The 25,060-nt window shown below is 42.2% G+C and overlaps 1 protein-coding gene across 1 annotated transcript in view; it reads right to left on the bottom strand.

The window, feature by feature from the left end:
• Positions 1-25,060, bottom strand: part of LOC138642083 (contactin-associated protein-like 5) — a 484,494-nt gene that overhangs the window by 26,523 nt on the left and 432,911 nt on the right. Inside the window, exon 17 of the mRNA XM_069730012.1 lies at positions 27-245. Coding sequence (XP_069586113.1) covers positions 27-245 — 219 coding nt within the window. The remainder of the gene's footprint in view (positions 1-26; positions 246-25,060) is intronic.

Here is a 25,060-nt window from a genome sequence, read left to right as displayed (position 1 = left end):
GAGACATAAAGTAGTCCTCTACTCACCTACATACAGCTGAGCATTGGGTAGGACACGGACTCGTCTATCAGATGGACTCGGCACTAGTTTTCTTGGCTGGTTGTCTATGATCAGACTGACTTCTTTAATAGTCCTCTCAGCTCTGACTTGATGCCACTGACCATCATTTAAAGCTGAGATTGACTGCAAAGAGACATCCAAGGGCCCGTTCCCCACATCAAATGAAAATGTGACCTGGTAGGGAGCTGTAAAGTGGAAACAGCCAAAATAATAATTAATACTTATTTTCATTGATTTACTGACATCTCTCTGCTATATGTAGATAGCTGAGAATATAGTGGTCATCTTGCCTCTGAGCTCCACTCATTTCATTTCTTACCTTATTAAAAGAACTTTTGGGGGTTTTTGATATTCATTTTTCAGTTCTTAACATTTAAAAGAAGCAACATTTTCTGCTGAATAATTTATTACATGTAAATTAGGAACAAAAAATGTAAACATTCTCTTTTCTCCCACACAGAAGATGCAAGCAGATAAATTCACCGGAGATGCCGCCATTTGTTACATATTCTCATTAGTTTATCATTCCGCTGAGACTGCGAAAGATTATTATTTTGTGCTGCAAAATTATTATTTTTTGTGTTTTTATAACTTTTCTGCTGTTCTCGATTTTAACTAATGTCACAATATAACAGATTTGCACTTGAGAATATATGATGACATACGCAATATATGAACATATACAACATATACGGTAAATAATCAGCGTTCTCTACTTAGTGACTGCACATTCTTGGAAGTGTCATAATTACACCAAACTCCATACAGCCATCTATTATGGGAATAAAATGCCCTCTGTAGTAATGAAAGGTCAGCTTAGGCCATGTTCACACCAGAGAAGTGCTCTATACTGTGCGCTATGTCAGGGTAATGCATTTATAGATGAAAACAGTAATTAGGCATGGCATATTCATGTACTTCAATGAGCCAAATGGAGTCCAATGCTTGAACGTTTGGACTCTGATTTCACTGCTTTCTATTGGTGACATAGACTACACTTTTGTGTCCTGCAAAAAAAGAACACAAATAGAAAGCAGTTCAAGCAGAGCTCAAATACTTATGTGTTGGACTTCTTTTGTGTAATTCACTTGTCTCGGCTCCAGGGCCGGGCCATAATCCCTTTCCCTTTGACTGTTGTCCTTTGCTGTGTGCTATGGTGGCTTTTATAAGTTGCCTGGTGAGCTCTCATAAAATCATCACCAAGGCCTTCTAAGAGTGTCAAATATCCTTGTTTTCAGTTCTGTTAAGCCTAGTAGTTTGTCTCACCACTTTTCTCATCTGACAATCATCACCACAAACTCCTGTTTGTTTCAACAATCTGCATTAGCTTCTGATTTAGATCTGCAATTAACCAGCTGTTCATATTACAAATGATATAACAAGTTCTGGACTATATTTACATCTTAAGTTTCTGTGTTTGTATAAGTTGTAAATTCCTGACTGTGTCTTCTCATGTTCCCTGCTCCGCTTGTCTACCTACTATCCTGGTTCTCGATATTCCACTTGCCATCCGTAAACTACTGCCCACTGTGCCATCGCCTTCAGTCTGTGTTGTACACCCTAACCTGAGACTTAGAGAATCCACCTGAGCAGGATAGCCCTGAAGTAAATGGATATGCCAAAGGATACGTCTGAACCCAATTTACTAGTATAAAGATGTCATAACAGAGTACTTAACTTCTAACACTTATGTAGTTTGTATGTGGCCTTAGTTGTTGAAGTGTTTGCCAACGAGTAAGGCTACTTTCACATTTCCGTTTATTTATTTGGATCCGTCACAATGCGTCGTTTTGGCAAATTTGCTCGCAGGATGCGTTTTTTTCCCATAGACTTGTATTGCCGAAGGATCGCGACGTATGGCCACACGTTGCGTCCGTTGTGCACTGGATACGTCGGGTTTTGGCGGCCCGTCGTCTCAGAAAAACATTCAGGAGAACATTTTTCCGTACGTCCCATCCAGTGTTTCACACTGCGCATGCCCAGCAGGAAATATCGCTCTCACGATCTTTCCTGCTGGGCAACGCAGACGGAAATATGAAAGAAAACACTTCCGCCGGGACGTTGCGCCGACGCTTCGTGACGGCCCCGTACCGACAGAAGTTTGAAAGAAGCCTAAGAACCAACAGAATTGTAAATGCAGCTCTGGAGTAAATGAAATGGTAAGCCACCGTTTAGCAGCAAGGGCCATCAACACTGATGGGGTTCTTTCTGTTGCAACCCTCCCCCATATGGTTTACCGTCATAGTGTAAAGATAACCATGTCATAAATTGCCCAATGGTGACTTTTTACCAAATAATACAACCAGAGTTTACCTACAGAACACAACAATGCTTTACATCCCTGTCTGTAGCAATAGTAATAACGATGAATTGCAAATCCTTCTAACAGCTCTACAATATTAATCAGTGTAGGCAACAAGGTTCTGGCTGTGAAGCTGTGACAACTGTGACAATTTCACCTCTAATCCATGGAGTAATAAGAGATTAAATGTTAACATCAAAGCAGATGTCTTCCTTCTTGTTCAGCAGCTTCGCAAACTGAATCTATTTCCTAGTCTTAACTGTGTGGAAAAAGAAAAATATACTGAATTTACTTCTCATGATGGCACATTTTTCATAGGTCCAGCAGACGGCTCTGATAAGATATGCATTCCAATTTCGTGGCCATCCCAGGACACCCCATAAAGTCATAGTCATCTACTTCCATGCAGTCCTATCATGGTGATGTATGCAATAAGGTAGAGAAGGGTTAAACTGTGATGGGAATGTAATACTTCAGAGACCCCAACATATAGGCAAAGGTGAGGTAAGAAAGAGCAAGGTTGTACCCAAGGAAGGGATGGAGAAATACAAATGAGGTCTGTACTGTCATCTTTCTGGGTTGAAGATGTCATTCTTATAAAGTGTGACTCCAATTTTAAGAATTTTGAAGATATTTTCTGGCTGTTTGGCATATTCTTAGTTACATTCATTAAACATGTTCAGAGTCAGCTCCAATTTTTCTCATAGTTAATGGAGTTTTCTCATCTTATTAATTGGGAAAAATTGCAAAATGCTCAAAAACTCAAGCAAATTTGCAATTTAGCTCTTATTAAAAAATCACCTTTGCTTTCAAGAATGGAGGAACTTTTAATTGATTAGTTTACTGGGTCACTGTATAGGTTAACGGCCAACTATGCAGTCTCAGAGATGGCCAGATATCTAGGAAAGCAACGGGCGCTTGCATGCTCTATGCTTTAGACACTGCAGGTCTGGCTGGACCGCCGTATTGGTCCCTGTGCTTGTCTCATGCTGGGTAGGCAAAGCTATTGTACCTCTGTCAGCAGCCTGAGAGAGAGCTCAGTATGGACAAGTGATATGACCATGCTCGCTGGTCCAAAAGGTCAATCTTCTGGAGTGCACTGCCCCATGGAAAGCAGAAATCTAGGAGGCAGATTTTAAGGAGGAAGAATATAATCCGAGTACCACTCAAAAAACAGTTATCCCTTTAAGAAAGTTATATAGAACAACAAAAGATGCTTTGCATCTCTTTAGAATGGAATAATTATATTGCATAATATCTTTATTCAATCGATGTAAAGAACAAACTCTGTGGAATACATATACTCTGTTCTTTGGGATACATATGATCTGTTCTGTGGGATACAGTTAGGTCCATATATATTTGGACAGAGACAACATTTTTCTAATTTTGGTTATAGACATTACCACATTGAATTTTAAACAAAACAATTCAGATGCAGTTGAAGTTCAGACTTTCAGCTTTCATTTGAGGGTATCCACATTAAAATTGGATGAAGGATTTAGGAGTTTCAGCTCCTTAACATGTGCCACCCGGTTTTTAAAGGGACCAAAAGTAATTAGACAATTGACTCCAAGGCTATTTCATGGACAGGTGTGGGCAATCCCTTTGTTATGTCATTCTCAGTTAAGCAGATAAAAGGCCTGGAGTTGATTTGAGGAGTGGTGCTTGTATTTGGAAGGTTTTGCTGTGAAGTAAACATGCGGTCAAAGGCGCTCTCCATGCAGGTGATACAAGCCATCCTTAAGCTGCGAAAACAGAAAAAACCCATGCGAGAAATTGCTACAATATTAGGAGTGGCAAAATCTACAGTTTGATACCTCCTGAGAAAGAAAGAAAGCACTGGTGAACTCATCAATGTAAAAAGACCTGGGCGCCCACGGAAGACAGCAGTGGGTGGATGATCGCAGAATAATCTCCATGGTGAAGAGAAACCCCTTCACAATAGCCAACCAAGTGAACAACACTCTCCAGGAGGTAGGCGTATCAATACCCAAATCTACCATAAAGAGAAGACTGCATGAAAGTAAATACAGAGGGTTCACTGCACGGTGCAAGCCACTCATAAGCATCAAGAATAAAAAGGCTAGACTGGACTTTGCTAAAAAAACATCTAAAAAAGCCAGCACAGTTCTGGAACAACATTCTTTGGACAGATGAAACCAAAACCAACCTCTACCAGAATGATGGAAAGAGAAAAGTATGGCGAAGGCGTGGTACAGCTCATGATCCAAAGCATACCACATCATCTGTAAACCACGGCGGAGGCAGTGTGATGGCTTGGGCATGCATGGCTGCCAGTGGCACTGGGTCCCTAGTGTTTATTGATGATGTGACACAGGAAAGAGGCAGCCAAATGAATTCTGAGGTATTCAGAGCCATAGTGTGTGCTCAGATCCAGCCAAATGCAGCCAAACTGATTGGTCGTCGTTTCATACTACAGATGGACAATGACCCAAAACATAAAGCCAAAGCAACCCAGGAGTTTTTTAAAGCAAAGAAGTGGACTATTCTTGAATGGCCAAGTCAGTCACCTGATCTCAACCCAATTGAGCATGCATTTCACTTGTTAAAGACTAAACTTCAGACAGAAAGGCCCACAAACAAACAGCAACTGAAAACCACCGCAGTGAAGGCCTGGCAGAGCATCAAAAAGGAGGAAACACAGCGTCTGGTGATGTCCATGAGTTCAAGACTTCAGGCAGTCCTTGCCAACAAACGGTTTTCAACCAAGTACTAGAAATGAACATTTTATTTAAAATTATTTAATCTGTCCAATTACTTTTGGTCCCTTTAAAAAACAGGGTGGCACATGTTAAGGAGCTGAAACTCCTAAACCCTTCACCCAATATTAATGTGGATACCCTCAAATGAAAGCTGAAAGTCTGAAAAATGTTGTCTCTGTCCAAATATATATGGACCTAACTGTATATATATATATGTATATCTATACAACCCCTGGCTAAAATTATGGAATCACTGGCCTTGGAGGATGTTCATTCAGTTGTTTAATTTTGTAGAAAAAAAGCAGATCACAGACATGGCACAAAACTAAAATCATTTCAAATGGCAACTTTCTAGCTTTAAGAAATAGTAAAAGAAATCAAGAACAAAAAATGTGGTAGTCAGTAATGGTTACTTTTTTAACCAAGCATATGGAAAAAATTATGGGATCACTCAATTCTGAGGAAAAAATTATGGAATCAAGAAAACCAAACAAACAAAAAAACACTCCCAACACATCACTAGTATTTTGTTGCACCACCTCTGGCTTTTATAACAGCTTGCAGTCTCTGAGGCATGGACTTAATGAGTGTCACACAGTACTCTTCATCAATCTGGCTCCAACTTTCTCTGATTGCTGTTGCCTGATCAGCTTTGCAGGTTGGAGCCTTGTCATGGACCATTTTCTTCAACTTCCACCAAAGATTTTCAATTGGATTGAGATCCTAACTATTTGCAGGCCATGACATTGACCTTATGTGTCTTTTTTCAAGGAAAGTTTTTACAGTTTTTGCTCTATGGCAGGATGCATTATCATCTTGAAAAATGATTTAATCATCCCCAAACATCCTTTCAATTGATGGGATAAGAAAAGTGTCCAAAATATGAACATAAACTTGTGCATTTATTGAAGATGTAATGACAGCCATCTCCCCAGTGCCTTTACCTGACATGCAGCCCCATATCATCAATGACTGTAAAAATTTGCATGTTCTCTTCAGGCAGTCATCTTTATAAATCTCATTGGAACGGCACCAAACAAAAGTTCCAGCATCATCACCTTGCCCAATGCAGATTTGCGATTCATCACTGAATATGACTTTCATCCAGTCATCCACAGTCCACGATTGCTTTTCCTTAGCCCATTGTAACCTTGTTTTTTTCTGTTTAGGTGTTAACGATGGCTTTCGTTTAGCATTTCTGTATGTAAATCCCATTTCCTTTAGGCGGTTTCTTACAGTTCGATCACAGACGTTGACTCCAGTTTCCACCCATTCGTTCCTCATTTGTTTTGTTGTCCGCTTCCTGTCAGGACTCTGAACATTTTTTATTACCTTTTGTGCATTATTGCCTTTTTCCAAGATGGTGTCTTTGGTCTCATGTGCACTGTCTTCCTGCTATATAACTCCACCCCAGCCTTTAGTCTGTGCTAGAGTCTTCTGCCTTGCATCCAGCTTCTTACCCTGGGGGCTCCCTGGCTTTGCACCTGCTCCTGTGAACCTGTGTGGAGATCCTGCTACTCAGCTCTGAGTTTCTGCTGCAAACATCGGTTTCCAGTAATCCTCCTCCACCTGGCTGCTTGTGTTTGTTTCCATCTGCATTTGCTGGACATGTAAGCTGTTGATGCTCTGCTTAAACCTGAAATTATCACCCAGGCCTTCCTGGTTGAGCTAAGACATTGCTTGAACTGCCTTATAAGCATATCTATCTGTGTTTGGACTAAACAAGGACTTACTCGTGTCAAGTATCCTCAAGTACAACTGTGCTTCATAGACTTTCTGTTTGATTGTGTTTTCATCTAAAGTTCCTATAGACTGTTAAGCTGCATTTAATATTTACACCAAGTGTTTTGGACCTGAGTTTCTCTCTGCACCTGTTTGAATCACCGTGTGATAATATAGACTTTACCACTTATAAAACTGTGTCCTGTAGTTGTCTTGTTCCACGCAAAGAGTCTCCTGAGTTATCCCCTATAATCTTTACAGGATACTCTAGCCTTAAAAGAGGAGACTGCTGGAACAAGGTCTGCAAAAGAAGTTTTGAAGCATTGAACGCAATGAACAAGTGTTTGGACAAACTTTGCAGGACTTAAGCACCCGAATGGCGGCCCAGGAAAACAAACTTGCTGGCATGGAGTCCCAGTATGGACGGGCTTTTCAGGACATAAGCACACAAGTAGCGGCACAAGCCACTCTACCCTCTGGGCAACCGCCACCAGCTAGCCCACCTATGTTGCCCCCATTCAGATTTAAGGTTGATCGCGACAAATTTCGTGGCTTTGTGAATCAATGTATGCTATATTTTGATGTGCATGCTGACCGTTTTCCTAATGATAGATCCAAAGTATTGTGTGTAATAATGCTTTTGACAATTGCCCATTTTTAACCCCTTAGCGACCGCCGATACGCCTTTTAACGGCGGCCGCTAAGGGTACTTAAACCACAGCACCATTAATTAACGGCGCTGTGGAAAAAGTAAATAGCGCCCCCCAGAGTCGGACTTTCTCCGGGGTCTCGGCTGAGGGGTAGCCGAGACCCCAGAGAACATGATTTGGGTTTTTTTTTTACCGACCCCGCTTTTGCGATCGCCGGTAATTAACCGTTTACCGGCGATCGCAAAAAAAAAAAAAAAAAACGCGATTTCTTTTTAATTTCTCTGTCCTCCGATGTGATCGCTAGGGTTAGGGCTAGGGTTAGGGCTAGGGTTAGGACTAGGGTTAGGGTTAGGGCTAGGGTTAGGGTTAGGGCTAGGGTTAGGGCTAGGGTTAGGGCTAAATTTAGGGTTAGGGTTGGGGCTAAATTTAGGGTTAGGGTTGGGGCTAAATTTAGGGTTAGGGATGGTGCTAAATTTAGGGTTAGACTTCTTTCACACTTACGTCGGTACGGGGCAGTCAGAATGCATCGGCCCGACATACCGACGCACGTTGTGAAAATTGTGCACAACGTGGGCAGCGGGTGTAGTTTTTCAACGCATTCGCTGCCCAATCTATGTCCTGGGGAGGAGGGGGCGGAGTTACGGCCACGCATGCGCGGTCAGAAATGGCAGATGCGACGTACAAAAAAACGTTACATTGAACGTTTTTTTGTGCTGACGGCTCGCCAAAACACTGATCCAGTGCACGACGGACGCGACGTGTGGCCATCCGTCACGATCCGTCGGCAATACAAGTCTATGGGCAAAAAACGCATCCTGCGGGCACATTTGCAGGATCCGTTTCTTGTCCAAAACGACGGATTGCGACGGATGCCAAACGACGCAAGTGTGAAAGTAGCCTTAGGGCTAGGGTTAGGGTTGGGGCTAAGGTTAGGGTTAGAGTTGGGATTAGGGTTAGGGTTTGGATTAGGGTTGGTATTAGGGTGAGGGTTGGCATTAGGGTTACGCTTGGGATTAGGGTTAGGTTTGGGATTAGGGTTAAGGTTAGGGTTGTGATTAGGGGTGTATTGGGATTAGGGTTAGGTTTGAGGTTAGGGTTGAGATTAGGATTAGGGGTGTGTTGGATTTAGGGTTTTGATTAGGGTTATGGTTAGGGTTGACATTAGGGTTGTTTTGGGGTAAGAGTTGTGATTATCGTTAGGGTTAGTGATTAGGATTATGGATCAGGTTGGGATTAGGGTTAGGGGTGTGTTGGGGTTAGGGTTGGAGCTAGAATTGGGGGGTTTCCACTGTTTAGGTACATCAGGGGGTATCCAAACACGACAGCCAATTTTGCGCTCAAAAAGTCAAATGGTGCTCCCTCCCTTCTGAGCTCTGCCGTGTGCCCAAACAGTGGGTTACCCCAACATATGGGGCATCAGCGTACTCGGAATAAATTGGACAACAACTTTTAGGGTCCAATTTCTCCTGTTACCCTTGTGAAAATAAAAACTTGGGGGCTACAAAATCTTTTTTGTGGAAAAAAAAACTATTTTTTATTTTTATGACTGCATTATAAACTTTTGTGAAGCACTTGGGCATTCAAAGTTCTCACCACACATCTAGATAAGTTCCTTGGGGGGTCTAGTTTCCAAAACGGGGTCACTTGTGGGGGGTTACTACTGTTTAGGTACTTCAGGGGCTCTGCAAATGCAACATAACGCCCACAGGCCATTCTATCTAAGTCTGCATTCCAAAACGGCGCTCCTTCCCTTCCGAGCTCTGCCGTGCGCCCAAACAGTGGTTAACCCCCACATATGGTGCATCAGCGTACTCGGGATAAATTGGACAACAACTATTGCAGTCCAATTTCTCCTGTTACCTTTGTGAAAATAAAAACTTGGGGGCTACAATATCTTTTTTGTGGAAAAAAAAATATTTTTTATTTTCACGACTCTGCATTCTAAACTTCTGTGAGGCACTTGGGCATTCAAAGTTCTCACCACACATCTAGATAAGTTCCTTGGGGGGTCTAGTTTCCAAAATGGGGTCACTTGTGGAGGGTTTCTACTGGTTAGGTACATCAGGGGCTCTGCAAATGCAACATAACGCCCGCAGACCATTCTATCAAAGTCTGCATTCCAAAACGGCGCACCTTCCTTCCGAGCTCTGCCGTGCGCCCAAACAGTGGTTTACCCCCAAATATGGGGTACCTGCATACTCAGGACAAATTGGACAACAACTTTTGGGGTCCAATTTCTCTTGTTACCCTTGTGAAAATAAAATCTTGGGGGCTACAATATCTTATTTGTGGAAAAAAAAATATTTTTTATTTTCACGACTCTGCATTCTAAACTTCTGTGAAGCACTTGGGCATTCAAAGTTCTCACCACACATCTAGATAAGTTCCATGGGGGGTCTATTTTCCAAAATGGGGTCAATTGTGGGGGATTTCTACTGTTTAGGCACATCAGGGGCTCTCCAAACGCGACATGGCGTCTGATCTCAATTCCAGACAATTCTACATTGAAAAAGTAAAACGGCACTCCTTCCCTTCCAAGCTCTGCGGTGCGCCCAAACAGTGGTTTACCCTCACATATTGGGTATGGACGTACTCAGGAGAAATTGCACAACAACTTTTGTGGTCTAATTGCTCCTGTTACCCTTGTGAAAATAAGAATTTGTGGGCGAAAAGATCATTTTTGTGTAAACAAAAGCGATTTTTTATTTTCACGGCTCTACGTTATAAACTTCCGTGAAGCACTTGGGGGTTCAAAGTGCTCACCACACATCTAGATAAGTTCCTTAAGGGGTCTAGTTTCCAAAATGGTGTGACTTGTGGGGGGTTTCCACTGTTTAGGCACATCAGGGGCTCTCCAAACGCGACATGGCGTCCAATCTCAATTCCAGCCAATTTTACATTGAAAAAGTAAAACGGCACTCCTTCTCTTCCAAGCTCTGCGGTGCGCCCAAACAGTGGTTTACCCCCACATATTGGGTATCGACGTACTCAGGAGAAATTGCACAACAACTTTTGTGGTCTAATTTCTCCTGTAACCCTTGTGAAAATAAAAATTTGGGGGGCAAAAAATCATTTTTGTAGAAAAAATGCGATTTTTTATTTTCACGGCTCTACGTTATAAACTTCTGTGAAGCACATGGGGGTTCAAAGTGCTCACCACACATCTAGATAAGTTCCTTAAGGGGTCTAGTTTCCAAAATGGTGTCACTTGTGGGGGGTTTCCACTGTTTAGGCACACCAGGGGCTCTGCAAACGCAACATGGCGCCTGATCTCAATTCCAGACAATTCTACATTGAAAAAGTAAAACGACACTCCTTCCCTTCCAAGCTCTGCGGTGCGCCCAAACAGTGGTTTACCCCCACATGAGGTATCGACGTATTCAGGAGAAATCGCACAACAACTTTTGTGGTCTAATTTCTCCTGTTACCCTTGTGAAAATAAGAATTTGTGGGCGAAAAGATCATTTTTGTGTAAACAAAAGCGATTTTTTATTTTCACAGCTCTACGTTACAAACTTCCGTGAAGCACTTGGGGGTTCAAAGTGCTCACCACACATCTAGATAAGTTCCTTAAGGGGTCTAGTTTCCAAAATGGTGTCACTTGTGGGGGGTTTCCACTGTTTAGGTACATCAGGGGCTCTCCAAACGCGACATGGCGTCCGATCTCAATTCCAGCCAATTCTGCATTGAAAAAGTCAAACGGTGCTCCTTCACTTCCAAGTTCTGCGGTGCGCCCAAACAGTGGTTTACCCCCACATATGGAGTATTGGCGTATTCAGGAGAAATTGCATAACAAAATTTATGGTTACATTTTTGTTTTCACACATGTGAAAATAAAAAAAATGGTTCTGAATTAAGATGTTTGCAAAAAAAAGTTAAATGTTCATTTTTTCCTTCCACATTGTTTCAGTTCCTGTGAAGCACGTAAAGGGTTAATAAACTTCTTGCATGTGGTTTTGAGAACCTTGAGGGGTGTAGTTTTTAGAATGGTGTCACACTTCGTTATTTTCTATCATATAGACCCCTCAAAATGACTTCAAATGTGATGTGGTCCCTAAAAAAAAATTGTGTTGTAAAAATGAGAAATTGCTGGTTAACTTTTAACCCTTATAACTCCCTAACCAAAAAAAAATTTTGTTTCCAAAATTGTGCTGATGGAAAGTAGACATGTGGGAAATGTCTCTGATTCAAGGGCATAAAAAAACAAAGTTTGAAAATTGCAACATTTTAAAAATTTTCGCCATATTTCCGTTTTTTTCATAAATAATCGCAAGTAATATCGAAGAAATGTTACCACTAACATGAAGTACAATATGTCACGAAAAAACAGTCTCAGAATCAACGGGATCCGTTGGAAGCGTTCCAGAGTTATAACCTCATAAAGTGACAGTGGTCAGAATTGTAAAAATTGGCTCGGTCATTAAGTACCAAATTGGCTCTGTCACTAAGGGGTTAAAAGGGGTCTGTCTAGCATTGTAAAGGATGAATTAGCTCTCCCTGAATCACCACAAGAGCTGGAAACATTTATACAGCATTGTGTGCACATTGACATTCACCTTACTGAGCATAGGCAGGAGAAATTTGCTGCATATAACCGTATTTCTAACTTTTCCCTTCCTTCCATAGAGCCTGCAGGTAAAACATCTCGAGAGGTAGAGGAGGTGCCCATGCAAATTCATTCCGTTCAGAGGCGCGAGAGTAATGAGCACCAGGAGCATCGCCTTCGAGAAAGTCTATGTTTCTACTGCAGCCAGTCTGACCATTTTTTAATCAACTGTCCCAAGTGTCCCAAGCGGCCTAACAAGGTGTAAGCAGCGGTAGGAGAATAGGACAACTGTGATGATGAAACTGACATCTCTGAATGTAGCCTGCCTTTAAACGCTGTTTTTCATTCACTTTCTATGACTTCACCACCCAAGGAGCTAAATGAAAAGAGCTCTCAATGTTCTCTGCCAATTAAGATCCTGTGTTCAGGACAGTGGATTTCCAGTGCAGCTATGATTGACTGTGGCGCAGGTGACAATTTTATGGATATCGCATTTGCCAAGGAACATGTTATTGAAATTCATCAAAGAGCCTCTCCAATTACCATTGAAACAGTGGATGGGTCACCTTTAATCTCCGAGCCTGTGGATCAGAAGACCGCACCCCTTGAGATTTTGTTGGAGCCTAATCATCAGGAGCCACTCTCTTTCTTGCTAATTTTGTCTCCTCATTTTTCTGTGATTTTAGGCATACCTTGGCTGCGTTCTCAGAATCCAACTATCAATTGGGAGACCAAGGAGATTATCTTTCCAACAAGGAGCAACTCAGCATTAACTGAAGCTGTCCCCGAGACCACAGCTACGGAACCACCTGTACAGGTATTTACTTTACCTTCAGCATATAAAGAGTTCTCTGACATTTGTGACAAGAAGAATGCAGATCAGCTTCCTCCACACAGGCATTATGACTGTCCCATTGAGCTGCTTCCTGGGGCAGCTATTCCTTTTGGTAACGTATACCCTTTGGCGGCACCTGAGCTTCAAGCCTTAAAGGAGTATATTGATGAAAATCTGGCCTAAGGCTTCATACGTCCTTCTTCCTCACCAGCAAGGGCACCTATATTTTTTGTTAAAAAGGATGGGTCCCTGAGACCCTGTGTGGACTATCGAGAGCCAATGAGGTAACCATACAGAATCGTTACCCTTTGCCTCTGATTCCTGAATTACTGGAAAGAGTCCGCCATGCTAAGGTGTTCTCTAAACTGGATCTTCATGGGGCTTATAATTTGGTGCGTATTCGTCCAGGGGATGAGTGGAACACAGCATTCAGATGCCGGTATGGACACTTTGAATATCTAGTGATGCCCTTCGGGCTTTGTAATGCCCCTGCAACGTTTCAACACATTGCTAATGACATTTTCAGAGATTTGTTGGACCAGTTTGTGGTGATCTATTTGGACAATATTCTAATCTTTTCTGACTCTCTACAGGAACATGAAGAACATGTCAAAGGTGTTTTAAGACATCTGAAAGAGAACCATCTGTATATCAAGCTGGAGAAATGCGAGTTCCATCATTCTGAGATACAGTTCTTAGGTTATATCATCTCTCCCCAGGGGCTGAACATGGAATCTGGTAAGATTCAGGTTATTCTTGACTGGCCGGTACCCAAGAACGTTAAGGAGGTCCAATGTTTTATTGGTTTTATTCGAAATTTTTCTGATATTGTCCGTCCCATTACTTCCTTGACAAAGAAGGAAAAGCCCTTTAAGTGGTCATCACAGGCTCAAGAAGCTTTTGATCGGCTTAAGATCTGTTTCACCTCAGAACCGCTGTTGATACACCCAGATCCAACACTTTCTTTCATTGTGGAGGTGGACGCTTCTGATAATGCTTTGGGGGCTATTCTCTTCCAAAGAACTGGAGAGAAGGGTCTGCTACATCCTTGTGCTTTCTTTTCCCGTAAACTAACCTCAGCAAAGAAGAATTACGATGTGGGAGACAAGGAATTGCTGGCTATTATTGCGACTTTCAAGGAATGGAGGCATCATCTGCAAGGAGCTGCACAACAGATCGTAGTGCTAACTGACCATCGCAATTTAGAGTTCCTCAGATCCGCTAGATGTTTTTCTCCTCGTCAGGCTCGTTGGAATTTATTTTTAAATCAATTTAATTTTGTTATCTCGTACCATCCAGGTTCTCATAATTGGAAGGCTGATGCTTTATCCCGAATCCATGCTGCGGATTCTGTACCTGGAGCCCTGTCCAAGACCATTCTATCTGATGCCAATTTCATCGGAGTTATACACGATCAGGACTTGTGGAAGAAGTGCAAGGAGGCTTATGACGGTGATGTATTTCTGGCCAACCCACCTGTTGATATTAATCTTGTCTTTAAGGGTGGCATGTGGTTCAGAGATCGACGTATCTACATCCCTGAGGCCGTCCGTCTGCAGATCCTCAATTTGGTACATGACTCCATGTTGGCTGGTCACAGGGGAGTACAGAAGACACAAGAGTTCCTAAGCCGATTTTTCTGGTGGCCAACTTGCCTGAAGGATACTAAGGACTATGTTCTCTCTTGCGAGGTATGTGCTCGTTACAAGATTCCTCATGTGACACCTACAGGGTCTTCTGCAATCATTACCTGTTCCGTTCCGCCCTTGGGGGTCTATATCAATGGACTTTATTGTGGAGCTGCCTACATCAGGGGCATGAATACGATCATGGTGGTAGTTGATCGCCTGACTAAAGCCGCTCATTTTGTTCCATGCATCGGTCTCCCCTCAGCTAAGGATATTATTCAGAATGGCTTCCGGCTGCATGGGGTCCCGGATGAGATCATCTCTGTCCATGGAGTACAGTTCACTTCAAGATTCTGAAAGGGGGTTTGCTCTGCACTCAATATTAATGTCTGTCTCTCTTCCGCTTACCATCCCCAGACATATGGTCAGAATGAGCGTACCAACCAGACGTTGGAACAATATCTAAGATACTATGTCAGCCATCTCCAGGATGATTGGTTGGAGTTACTGCCGTTAGCCGAATTTTCATATAACAATTCTCAGAGCGCCTCCACTAAGATCACTCCTTTCTTTGCCAATCTGGGTTATCATCCGTGTATCATACCTAGGTCTCCAATTAATTCTCCGGTTTCAGCAGTTGAGGAAAGACTGACTGCGATGAGGCAAAATTTGGAGGTTCTGAAGGAATCCCTGACCACGGCTCAAGAACATTATAAGAGATCGGCTGATAGATTATGTAAACCTGCACCCATGTTCAAGGTAGGAGATTCCATGTGGTTATCAACTAAGAATCTGAAGTTAAACGTTCCTTCACAAAAACTTGGACAGAAATTAATTGGCCCTATCAAGATCAACGGTATTGTGAGCTCTGTGGCCTGCCGTCTGAAGCTGCCTAGGACTATGAAGGTACACCCAGTTTTTCATGTATCTTTACTAAAGCCTGTATCTCCTAATACCTTCCAGGGACGTGTTGTGCCACCTCCGCAGCCTGTGGTGATTGATGGGCAAGAACAATTTGTGGTGGAGGAAATTATTGATTCCAGGATTAGCAGGAATCGGCTCCAATATCTGATAAGATGGCAGGGATATCCCCTATAATCTTTACATTTCCTGTTTTGGAGACATATTGCTTTAAGTTTCCGGTCTTGACGCTTTGATGTCTTCCTTGTTCTACCAGTATGTTTGCCTTTAACAACCTTCCGATGTTTGTATTTGGTCCAGATTTTAGACACAGCTGACTGTGAACAACCAACATCTTTTGCAACATTGCGTGATGATTTACCGTCTTTTGATAAAAAGAGTTTGATAATCCTCTCCTTTGTTTCAATTGACATCTCTCGTGTTGGAGCCATGATTCATGTCAGTCCACTTGGTGCAACAGCTCTCCAAGTATCAGTCTCCAAGTGATCACTCCTTTTTACAGTAGATGCAGACTAACGAGCAGATCTAATTTGATGCAAGTGTTATTTTTGGGTATGAAAATTTACAGGGTGATTCTATAATTTTGTCCTCAGAATTGAGTGATTCCATAATTTTTCCCCTATGCTTGGTTAAAAAAGTAACCATTACAATTTTTGTTGTTGATTTCTTTTAGTGTTTCTTAAAGCCAGAAGGCTGCCATTTGAAATGACTTTAGTTTTGTGCCATGTCTGTGATCTGCTTTTTTTCTACAAAATTAAACAACTGAACATGAAAATGAACATCCTCCAAGGCCGGTGATTCCATAATTTTTGCCAGGGGTTGTATATATATATATATATATATATATATATATATATATATATATATATATATATATATATATATTCTGTTCTTTGGGATACATACATTTTGTTCTGTGAGATACATATGTTCTGTTGTTTAAGATACATATGTTATGTTCCACACAGGTAGTCAATGTGGTCGAGTCCAATACAGGTGAAGATTGTTATCTGCATAACCTTCCAGATAAAGTCCAAACAACCAGCCTCTTCTGGACGCAAAGCCAGGGCCGACGTCAGCACCCGGCGCACCCGGGCAAGTGTCGGGGCCCTGAGCAGGCAGGGGGCCCATTGGCCATTGGGGACACTGGTGCGCTATAGTGCCGGCCACCGCATCTTATGGGGCCAATAATATAGGGAGCATCTTATGTTACCAATTCTATAGGGAGCATTATATGGGGCCGATTTAATATGAGGCATCTTATGGGGCCAATTCAATATGGAGCATTATATGGGGCCAATTTAATATGGAGCCAATTTAATATGGAGCATCTTATGGGGCCAATTCAATATGGAGCAGTATATGGGGACAATTACATATGGAGCAGTATATGGGGCCAATAATATATGAAGCATCTTATGGGACTAATTATATATGGAGCATTTTATATGGCCAATTATATATGAAGCATTATATGGGGCCCATTATACATGGAGCATCTTATGGGGCCAATTATTTTTGGAGCATTATATGGTACCCATTCTGTAAGGAGTATTATATGGAGCTCATTCTGTATGGAGCATCATATGGGGCCCATTCTGTATGGAGCAATATATGGGACTCATCATACTGTATGGGGTCAATCATATACTGTATGAAGCATTGTATGAGGCCCATTATATATGAAGCAATAGATCGGGCCCATTATGTACTGTATGGAGAATTATATGTGGCTCACTATACTGTATGGAGCATTATAAGGGGTCAATTCCGTAAGGAGCAATATATGCGGCTCATTCTGTATGGAGCACTCTGTGGTGCCCATTATACTGTATGGAGCATTATATGAGGCTCATTATTCTGTACGGAGCATAATATTGGGCTCATTTTCTGTTTGGAGCAATATATGGGGCTCATTATTCTGTATAGAGGACAATGTGGTGCCAATTATACTGTATGGAGCACTATATGGGTCCATTATACTGTATGGGGCAATATATGGGGCTCATTATTCTGTTTGTAGGAATATATGGGGCTCATTATTCTGTATAGAGGACTATACTGTCCGGTTTCTAAGCTAATGTAGAATGTACAATAGATATCACTCATGTAATGTAAGAAGTAAGTGAAACCTTTGGCATTGTACTATACCTATATTTCTCTGCCATATCGGTACATTATGAATTCTGGTATGTGCTAAAGGGGCCCACCGGCATTCTTACGCCCAGGGCCCATGAAAACCTGGAGCCGGCCCTGCACAAAGCAAAACCAAAACAGAAAATAAACATTCCATACAGGGCACGGGCTCACCCATTTAGATGTCAGTCCTTCACTCACAACCTCTGGCTGAGCCATATAAACAAGGTCTTTCAGCCTGCACACACAGACCACATTTGAGGCAGCTCTGCTGCCTATTAAAAGGGCTGCAATGCCTCAATTGGAGATATGGGATCAGCTAGTCCCACCCAACTCGTCTAGCAGCTCATAAAACCTGGACCCCAAATCCTGGCCCATTAAAAACCCTCAGCGCTAATAATGATGAAGCCTGCTCTTCCGGGCTTCACATAATCAAGGATAACCACCTAGGTGACACAAATCTCTCATCCATGAGTTGTCCAGCTGCATCCTTACAATATACAGTATATGTATTCAGTTTGCTCTCTGTTTCCAGCAATCTATTATTTGTGACTCTTCGATTGAGCTCCAGTCAATAAATTACTATGTCAGAAAGTGATATATTTCAGAAAAACAGTAAGAATGTTATCCTAACCTGATAGAGCAGCCATGTCTTTATAGAACGTGTCCCGTGCATGCATTGCAATCATTTTGACTTTTTGCATCTGTTCTGAGACGGGTTTCCTCCTGGGCAGATTATCTGTAGAGCGAACCGTCTCTGAAAAGCCCTGAGGCGCTAAAATAATTTTCATCTTACACAAAAAGAGCACTTGACTAATGAGAAGCCATAGTTACTGAGGAAGTCTTAACGTTTTCCTTTGTTACAAGTTTGGCACAATGGACATTTTTAGAGGCAATTAAATGTCTCACATATGACTGTTTATTTTATTTTCAATTTTATGTCCACAGAAATTAAAAGCTGACAGAATAGGTCTTTGATGTGCAATTACTATTATATCACACCTCATTAGCACTCGATCAGCTTTCACAAAGTGTATGATTGTTTTAATATGTTTAAAGACCTCAGGGTTTGTTTTATGGCATCCAGTGAAACTGTAGTAATAATCAGCTATATTTCTACAGTCAAAATACCAAATACAGATTAAAGGGAATCTGTCACCCCTGGGACGTATATAACCTATTAATATGGGCACACAGGTAATAGAAATATTACACTAGTCCTGCCTGTGTGCCTCATATTACCGGTCTTGTTGTTGAGAAAAGTTATTTTATTTCTTTATGCTATTGATTTATTCCAGGCTCACTATAATATCACCCCCCTCCCAAGCAAGTCACACTAACATACTTTTTCCTCCCTTCTATAGGCAGTGAATTCAGGGATCTTCTGCGCAGGCAGGTCACTGCGACTTCCGCCCCAGTAACCTCTGGCATGCCAATGATAAGGTGCTCTCCTCACATCCTCCCTGCATAGTCATGGTGAATCCCCATATTAATAGGTTATGCACGTCCCAGGGAGTGACAGATTCCCTTTAAGTAGTAAATGTGTCTACTCTGGGTGTTCACCAGAAGACGATGTACAAACTGGCTACTTATGGGCACAACAAGACTCTGGAGCCTCCCTCATTTACCTCAATCTGGGCTCCAATGGCATTTTTAGAGTCATTAATTGTAGCAAAGCCCAGTAGGCTGTGGTTAAATTCTGCTCTACAGGTTCTGATTATATCATCTGACCTGACCAGCCCTGCATATAACTAGGCTAGCTGTTATCCTTAGTCAGTCAGCTCAGGGAAGCTGACCAGACTGGATGTGTCTTGGAGCCAAAGAGAGAGATAGGTCAGAATCCTTCTCTGAGAGGAGTCTGTACAGCCCGCATGAGGAGAACCGCAAGTATTAGTGGTTGTTATGAACAATAGCTGTGGGGTAGCTCAACTATGTATGAGTAAACAGGGTCTGTTCTGCTTAGTTAACAAATGGACAAGGCTAGGGATTTATGTTTATGAATTTGTTTTGGTACTGTGCCACCTGCGGAAATCAATAAAAACTGCATGTATTTAGACAAACACTGCATTACCTGTGTTAACGCTACCTGAGGACTAATGCGTAATGTCTACCAGAGAGACAGAATCCCAACAATACATAGAGCTGGTAAAATGAATATTGAACACGTCACCAATTTTGTAAGTAAATATATTTCTAAAGGTGCTATTATCATGAAATTCTCACCAGACACCGGTATAGGCCAAAAAAATCAAACCATAGATGTCCATAAATTAAGTTATGTGTAATAATGAAAAGTGACACAAGGAAAAGTATTGAACATGCTTACTGAAAGTTATTTAATACTTCGTACAAAAGCCTTTGTTGGTGATGACAGCTTCAAGACACCTCCTATATAGAGAACTAAGTCACATGCATTGCCCAGGTCTGATTTTGGCCCATTCTTCCACACAAACACTCTTCACATCCTGAAGGTTCTGTGGGCTCATTCTATAAACTCTGAGCTTTATTTTTGTCTATTTATATCTATACATTTTCTATTGGATTCACATCAGCTGATGGTTAGGCCATTCTAGCAGCTTTATTTTCTTCCTCTGAAACCAAATGAGAGTTTTCTTGGCTTGTGTTTGGTATCATTGTCTTGCTGTGAAGTATCCACCCTCGTTTCATCTTCATCATCCTGGTAGATGGCAGCAGATTTTTATCAAGTATGTCTTGGTACACTTGTTTATTTGTCGATCATCTTCACTGGTGGTATGGTGCTTTTGGGGTGATATGCAGTGCCTTTTGGCCTCCAAACATAGTGTGCATTATGACATCCAAAGGGTTCAATTTTGTTCTTATCTGAGAAGACTATATTCTCCCAGTATTTCACAAGCTTGTCTAAATGTTGATGAGTAAACTTTTAACATAACATGCTTTTTGTTCAGCAATTGAGTCTTTCGTAGCGAGCCATGAAGTTGAGTGCATTACTTACAGTTTTGTTTTGAAACAATTGTACCTGTAGATTCCAGGTCTTTCTATATCTCTCGATAGGTTGCCCTTGGCTGTTCTGATAATTCTTTTCACTCTTCTGTCTGAAATGGTAGTGCTTCTGTAACCAATACCATAATACTGTATGTTTTGCAACTGTAAGGTTGTGAAGGTCTTGAGACAGCTCGTGGCTTTTACCCATCATGAGATGTTTATTGTGTGGCACCTTGGTAATGAAAAAACTTTTAACTGGCCACTAATTGAACCAGTTTATATTATTTTTCACTAAGTGGCAAGATTGCTTTCTAATTACTGATAGATTTCTGCTGGTATCATGACTTTTCATGACTTTTTGCAACTCTCGCTATTCATGTGTTCAGAACTTCCCTGTGTCATTTCTCATTATTAGACATAACATATTTTTATGGAATCTATGGTTTAGTTTGAGTTCTTTGCCTGTGTGGATCAGATGGGTTGGTGTTGTGAATTCTGTTATCGAACTCCCTCCTGTGGTCATGAATGGTACTTCGGCGAGTTCTGTCCATGGACTCCCTCTGGTGGCTGTGAGTGGTGCTGCTGCTTCTGAGGTTCCTTCCACAGGTGACGGAGTTTATTCGTTGGCTGGCTGCTCTATTTAACTCCACTCAGATCGTTACTCCATGCCAGCTGTCAATGTTCTTGTACTGGTTCAGTTCGCTCTTGGATCTTTCTGGTGACCTGTCTACTCCAGCAGAAGCTAAGTCCCTGCTAGTTATTATTTGTTCATTGTTTTCTCGTCCAGCTTGCTATCATGATTTTGTTTTGCTAGCTGGAAGCTCTGGGAGGCAGAGTGGCACCTCCGCACCGTGAGTCGGTGCGGAGGTCTTTTTGCACACTCTGCGTGGTCTTTTTGTAGTTTTTTGTGCTGACCGCAAAGATACCTTTCCTATCCTCAGTCTGTTTAGTAAGTTGGGCCTCTCTTTGCTGAAACCTGTTTCATTTCTGTGTTTGTGACTTTCATCTTTACTCACAGTCAATATATGTGGGGGGCTGCCATTTCCTTTGGGGAATTTCTCTGAGGCAAGGTAGGCTTTATTTTCTATTTCTAGGGCTAGTTAGCGCTTAGGCTGTGAAGAGGCGTCTAGGCCGTGTTAGGTACGCTCCATGGCTATTTCTAGTTGTGTGATAGGATTAGGGGTTGCGGTCAGCAGAGTTCCCACTTCCCAGAGATTGTCTTGTGTGAGTTTAACCATCAGGTCGTTCCTGGTGCTCCTAACCACCAGGTCCATAACAGTACAGCTGGCCCAAAGTATTAATGCATCTCAATAGAGGGATAAGAGAAATTCTGAGACCATTTTTTTTTTCTTTGCAGTGTGTTTTGTCTTTCTTTTCCCCTTAACCTTTGGGTAGTTCTGGACACAGGTGTAGATATGGACATTCAAGGTCTGTCCTCTTGTGTAGATCATCTCACTGCAAGGGTACAAAACATTCAAGATTTTGTGGTTCAGAATCCGATTTTAGAGCCTAGAATTCCAATTCCTGATTTGTTTTCTGGGGATAGATCTAAGTTCCTGAATTTCAAAAATAATTGTAAATTGTTTCTAGCTTTGAAACCTCGCTCCTCTGGTGACCCCGTTCAACAAGTAAAAATCATTATTTCTTTGTTGCGTGGTGACCCTCAAGACTGGGCATTTTCCCTTGCGCCAGGAGATCCTGCATTGCGTGATGTAGATATGTTTTTTCTGGCGCTTGGATTGCTTTATGATGAACCTAATTCAGTGGATCAGGCAGAGAAAATCTTGCTGGCTTTGTGTCAGGGTCAGGATGAAGCGGAGGTGTACTGTCAGAAGTTTAGAAAGTGGTCTGTGCTTACTCAGTGGAATGAGCGTGCCCTGGCGGCAATTTTCAGAAAGGGTCTTTCTGAAGCCCTTAAGGATGTCATGGTGGGATTTCCCACGCCTGCTGGTCTGAATGAGTCTATGTCCTTGATCATTCAGATCGATCGGCGCTTGCGTGAGCGCAAAACTGTGCACCATTTGGCGGTATTCTCTGAGCATAGGCCTGAGCCTATGCAGTGTGATAGGACTTTGACCAGAGTTGAACGGCAAGAACACAGACGTCAGAATGGGCTGTGTTTTTACTGTGGTGATTCCACTCATGCTATCTCCGATTGTCCTAAGCGCACTAAGCGGTTCGCTAGGTCTGCCACCATTGGTACGGTACAGTCTAAATTTCTTTTGTCCGTTACTCTGATTTGCTCTCTGTCGTCCTATTCTGTTATGACATTTGTGGATTCAGGCGCTGCCCTGAATTTGATGGACTTGGAGTTTGCCAGGGGCTGTGGTATAAGAGAGATGCCGTAAAGTGGCTACCAGGTACACATAAAATTGGCCATTTTTATGCACTAAACGCTCTCATTTTTCATATTTCTAGTGCAGTAATGCAGTTCAAATTTCGTATTTCAAGTCTGTATGTTCTAGCGCTGCAGTGTGCTGCCTTATTTATTTAACTATATACGAGTTGGCGACTCTAGGTTCAGCACCTCTTCACACTTAGTCTATGTTTGGATGTGCAGGTCAGGTTTTTGAAATGTATTCTCTAGCCTTCTGATCGTGCACTCCGCCTTCTAGCCACAGGTGTTTTAATTACAGCAGGTCCAATACCCCTCCATAGAGAGAGAATTTTAGTCTAGGAAGAGGTTTCACATGTACCCATTCAGATGGAGACGTTTATTCTCAGCGAGGTAAGGCAAGCGTAGGACCTGGTATAAGAGAGATGCCGTAAAGTGGCTACCAGGTACACATAAAATTGGCCATTTTTATGCGCTAAACGCTCTCATTTTTCATATTTCTAGTGCAGTAATGCAGTTCAAATTTCGTATTTCAAGTTTGTATGTTCTAGCGCTGCAGTGTGCTGCCTTATTTATTTAACTATATACGAGTTGGCGACTCTAGGTTCAGCACCTGCTCACACTTAGTCTATGTTTTGGATGTGCAGGTCAGGTTTTTGAAATGTATTCTCTAGCCTTCTGATCGTGCACTCTGCCTTCTAGCCACAGGTGTTTTAATTACAGCAGGTCCAATACCCCTCCATAGAGAGAGAGAATTTTAGTCTAGGAAGAGGTTTCACATGTACCCATTCAGATGGAGACGTTTATTCTCAGCGAGGTAAGGCAAGCGTAGGACCTGGTATAAGAGAGATGCCGTAAAGTGGCTACCAGGTACACATAAAATTGGCCATTTTTATGCGCTAAACGCTCTCATTTTTCATATTTCTAGTGCAGTAATGCAGTTCAAATTTCGTATTTCAAGTTTGTATGTTCTAGCGCTGCAGTGTGCTGCCTTATTTATTTAACTATATACGAGTTGGCGACTCTAGGTTCAGCACCTGTTCACACTTAGTCTATGTTTGGATGTGCAGGTCAGGTTTTTGAAATGTATGCAGTGTGATAGGACTTTGACCAGAGTTGAACGGCAAGAACACAGACGTCAGAATGAGCTGTGTTTTTACTGTGGTGATTCCACTCATGCTATCTCCGATTGTCCTAAGCGCACTAAGCGGTTCGCTAGGTCTGCCACCATTGGTACGGTACAGTCTAAATTTCTTTTGTCCGTTACTCTGATTTGCTCTCTGTCGTCCTACTCTGTTATGGCATTTGTGGATTCAGGCGCTGCCCTGAATTTGATGGACTTGGAGTTTGCCAGGGGCTGTGGTTTTTTCTTGGAGCCCTTGCAGCATCCTATTCCATTGATAGGAATTGATGCTACGCCTTTGGCCAAGAATAAGCCTCAGTACTGGACTCAATTGACCATGTGCATGGCTCCTGCACATCAGGAGGATATTCGCTTTTTGGTGTTGCATAATCTGCATGATGTGGTCGTTTTGGGGTTGCCATGGCTACAGGTCCATAATCCAGTTTTGGATTGGAAATCTATGTCTGTGTCCGGCTGGGGTTGTCAGGGGGTACATGGTGATGTTCCATTGCTGTCAATTTCGTCTTCCACTCCTTCTGAAGTCCCTGAGTTTTTGTCAGATTACCGGGATGTATTTGAAGAGCCCAAATCCGGTGCCCTACCTCCTCATAGGGATTACGATTGTGCTATCAATTTGATTCCTGGTAGTAAGTTTCCTAAGGGCCGACTGTTTAATTTATCTGTGCCAGAGCACGCCGCTATGCAGAGTTACATAAAGGAATCCTTGGAGAAAGGTCATATTCGCCCGTCGTCATCACCGTTGGGAGCAGGGTTCTTTTTTGTGGCCAAGAAGGATGGCTCTTTGAGACCTTGTATTGATTACCGCCTTCTTAATAAGATAACAGTCAAATTTCAGTACCCTTTGCCGCTGCTGTCTGATTTGTTTGCTCAGATTAAGGGGGCTAGTTGGTTCACCAAGATAGATCTTCGAGGGGCGTATAATCTTGTGCGTATTAAACAAGGCGATGAATGGAAAACAGCATTTAATATGCCCGAGGGCCATTTTGAGTACTTGGTTATGCCATTCGGGCTTCCTAACGCTCCATCTGTGTTTCAGTCCTTTATGCATGACATCTTCCGAGAGTACCTGGATAGATTCATGATTGTATATT

Source organism: Ranitomeya imitator, chromosome 1 (genome assembly GCF_032444005.1).
Source record: "Ranitomeya imitator isolate aRanImi1 chromosome 1, aRanImi1.pri, whole genome shotgun sequence".
NCBI classification, from domain to species: domain Eukaryota; kingdom Metazoa; phylum Chordata; class Amphibia; order Anura; family Dendrobatidae; genus Ranitomeya; species Ranitomeya imitator.
Note: the sequence above shows the minus strand (reverse complement) of the source record. Positions and strands in the feature narration are given on the sequence as shown.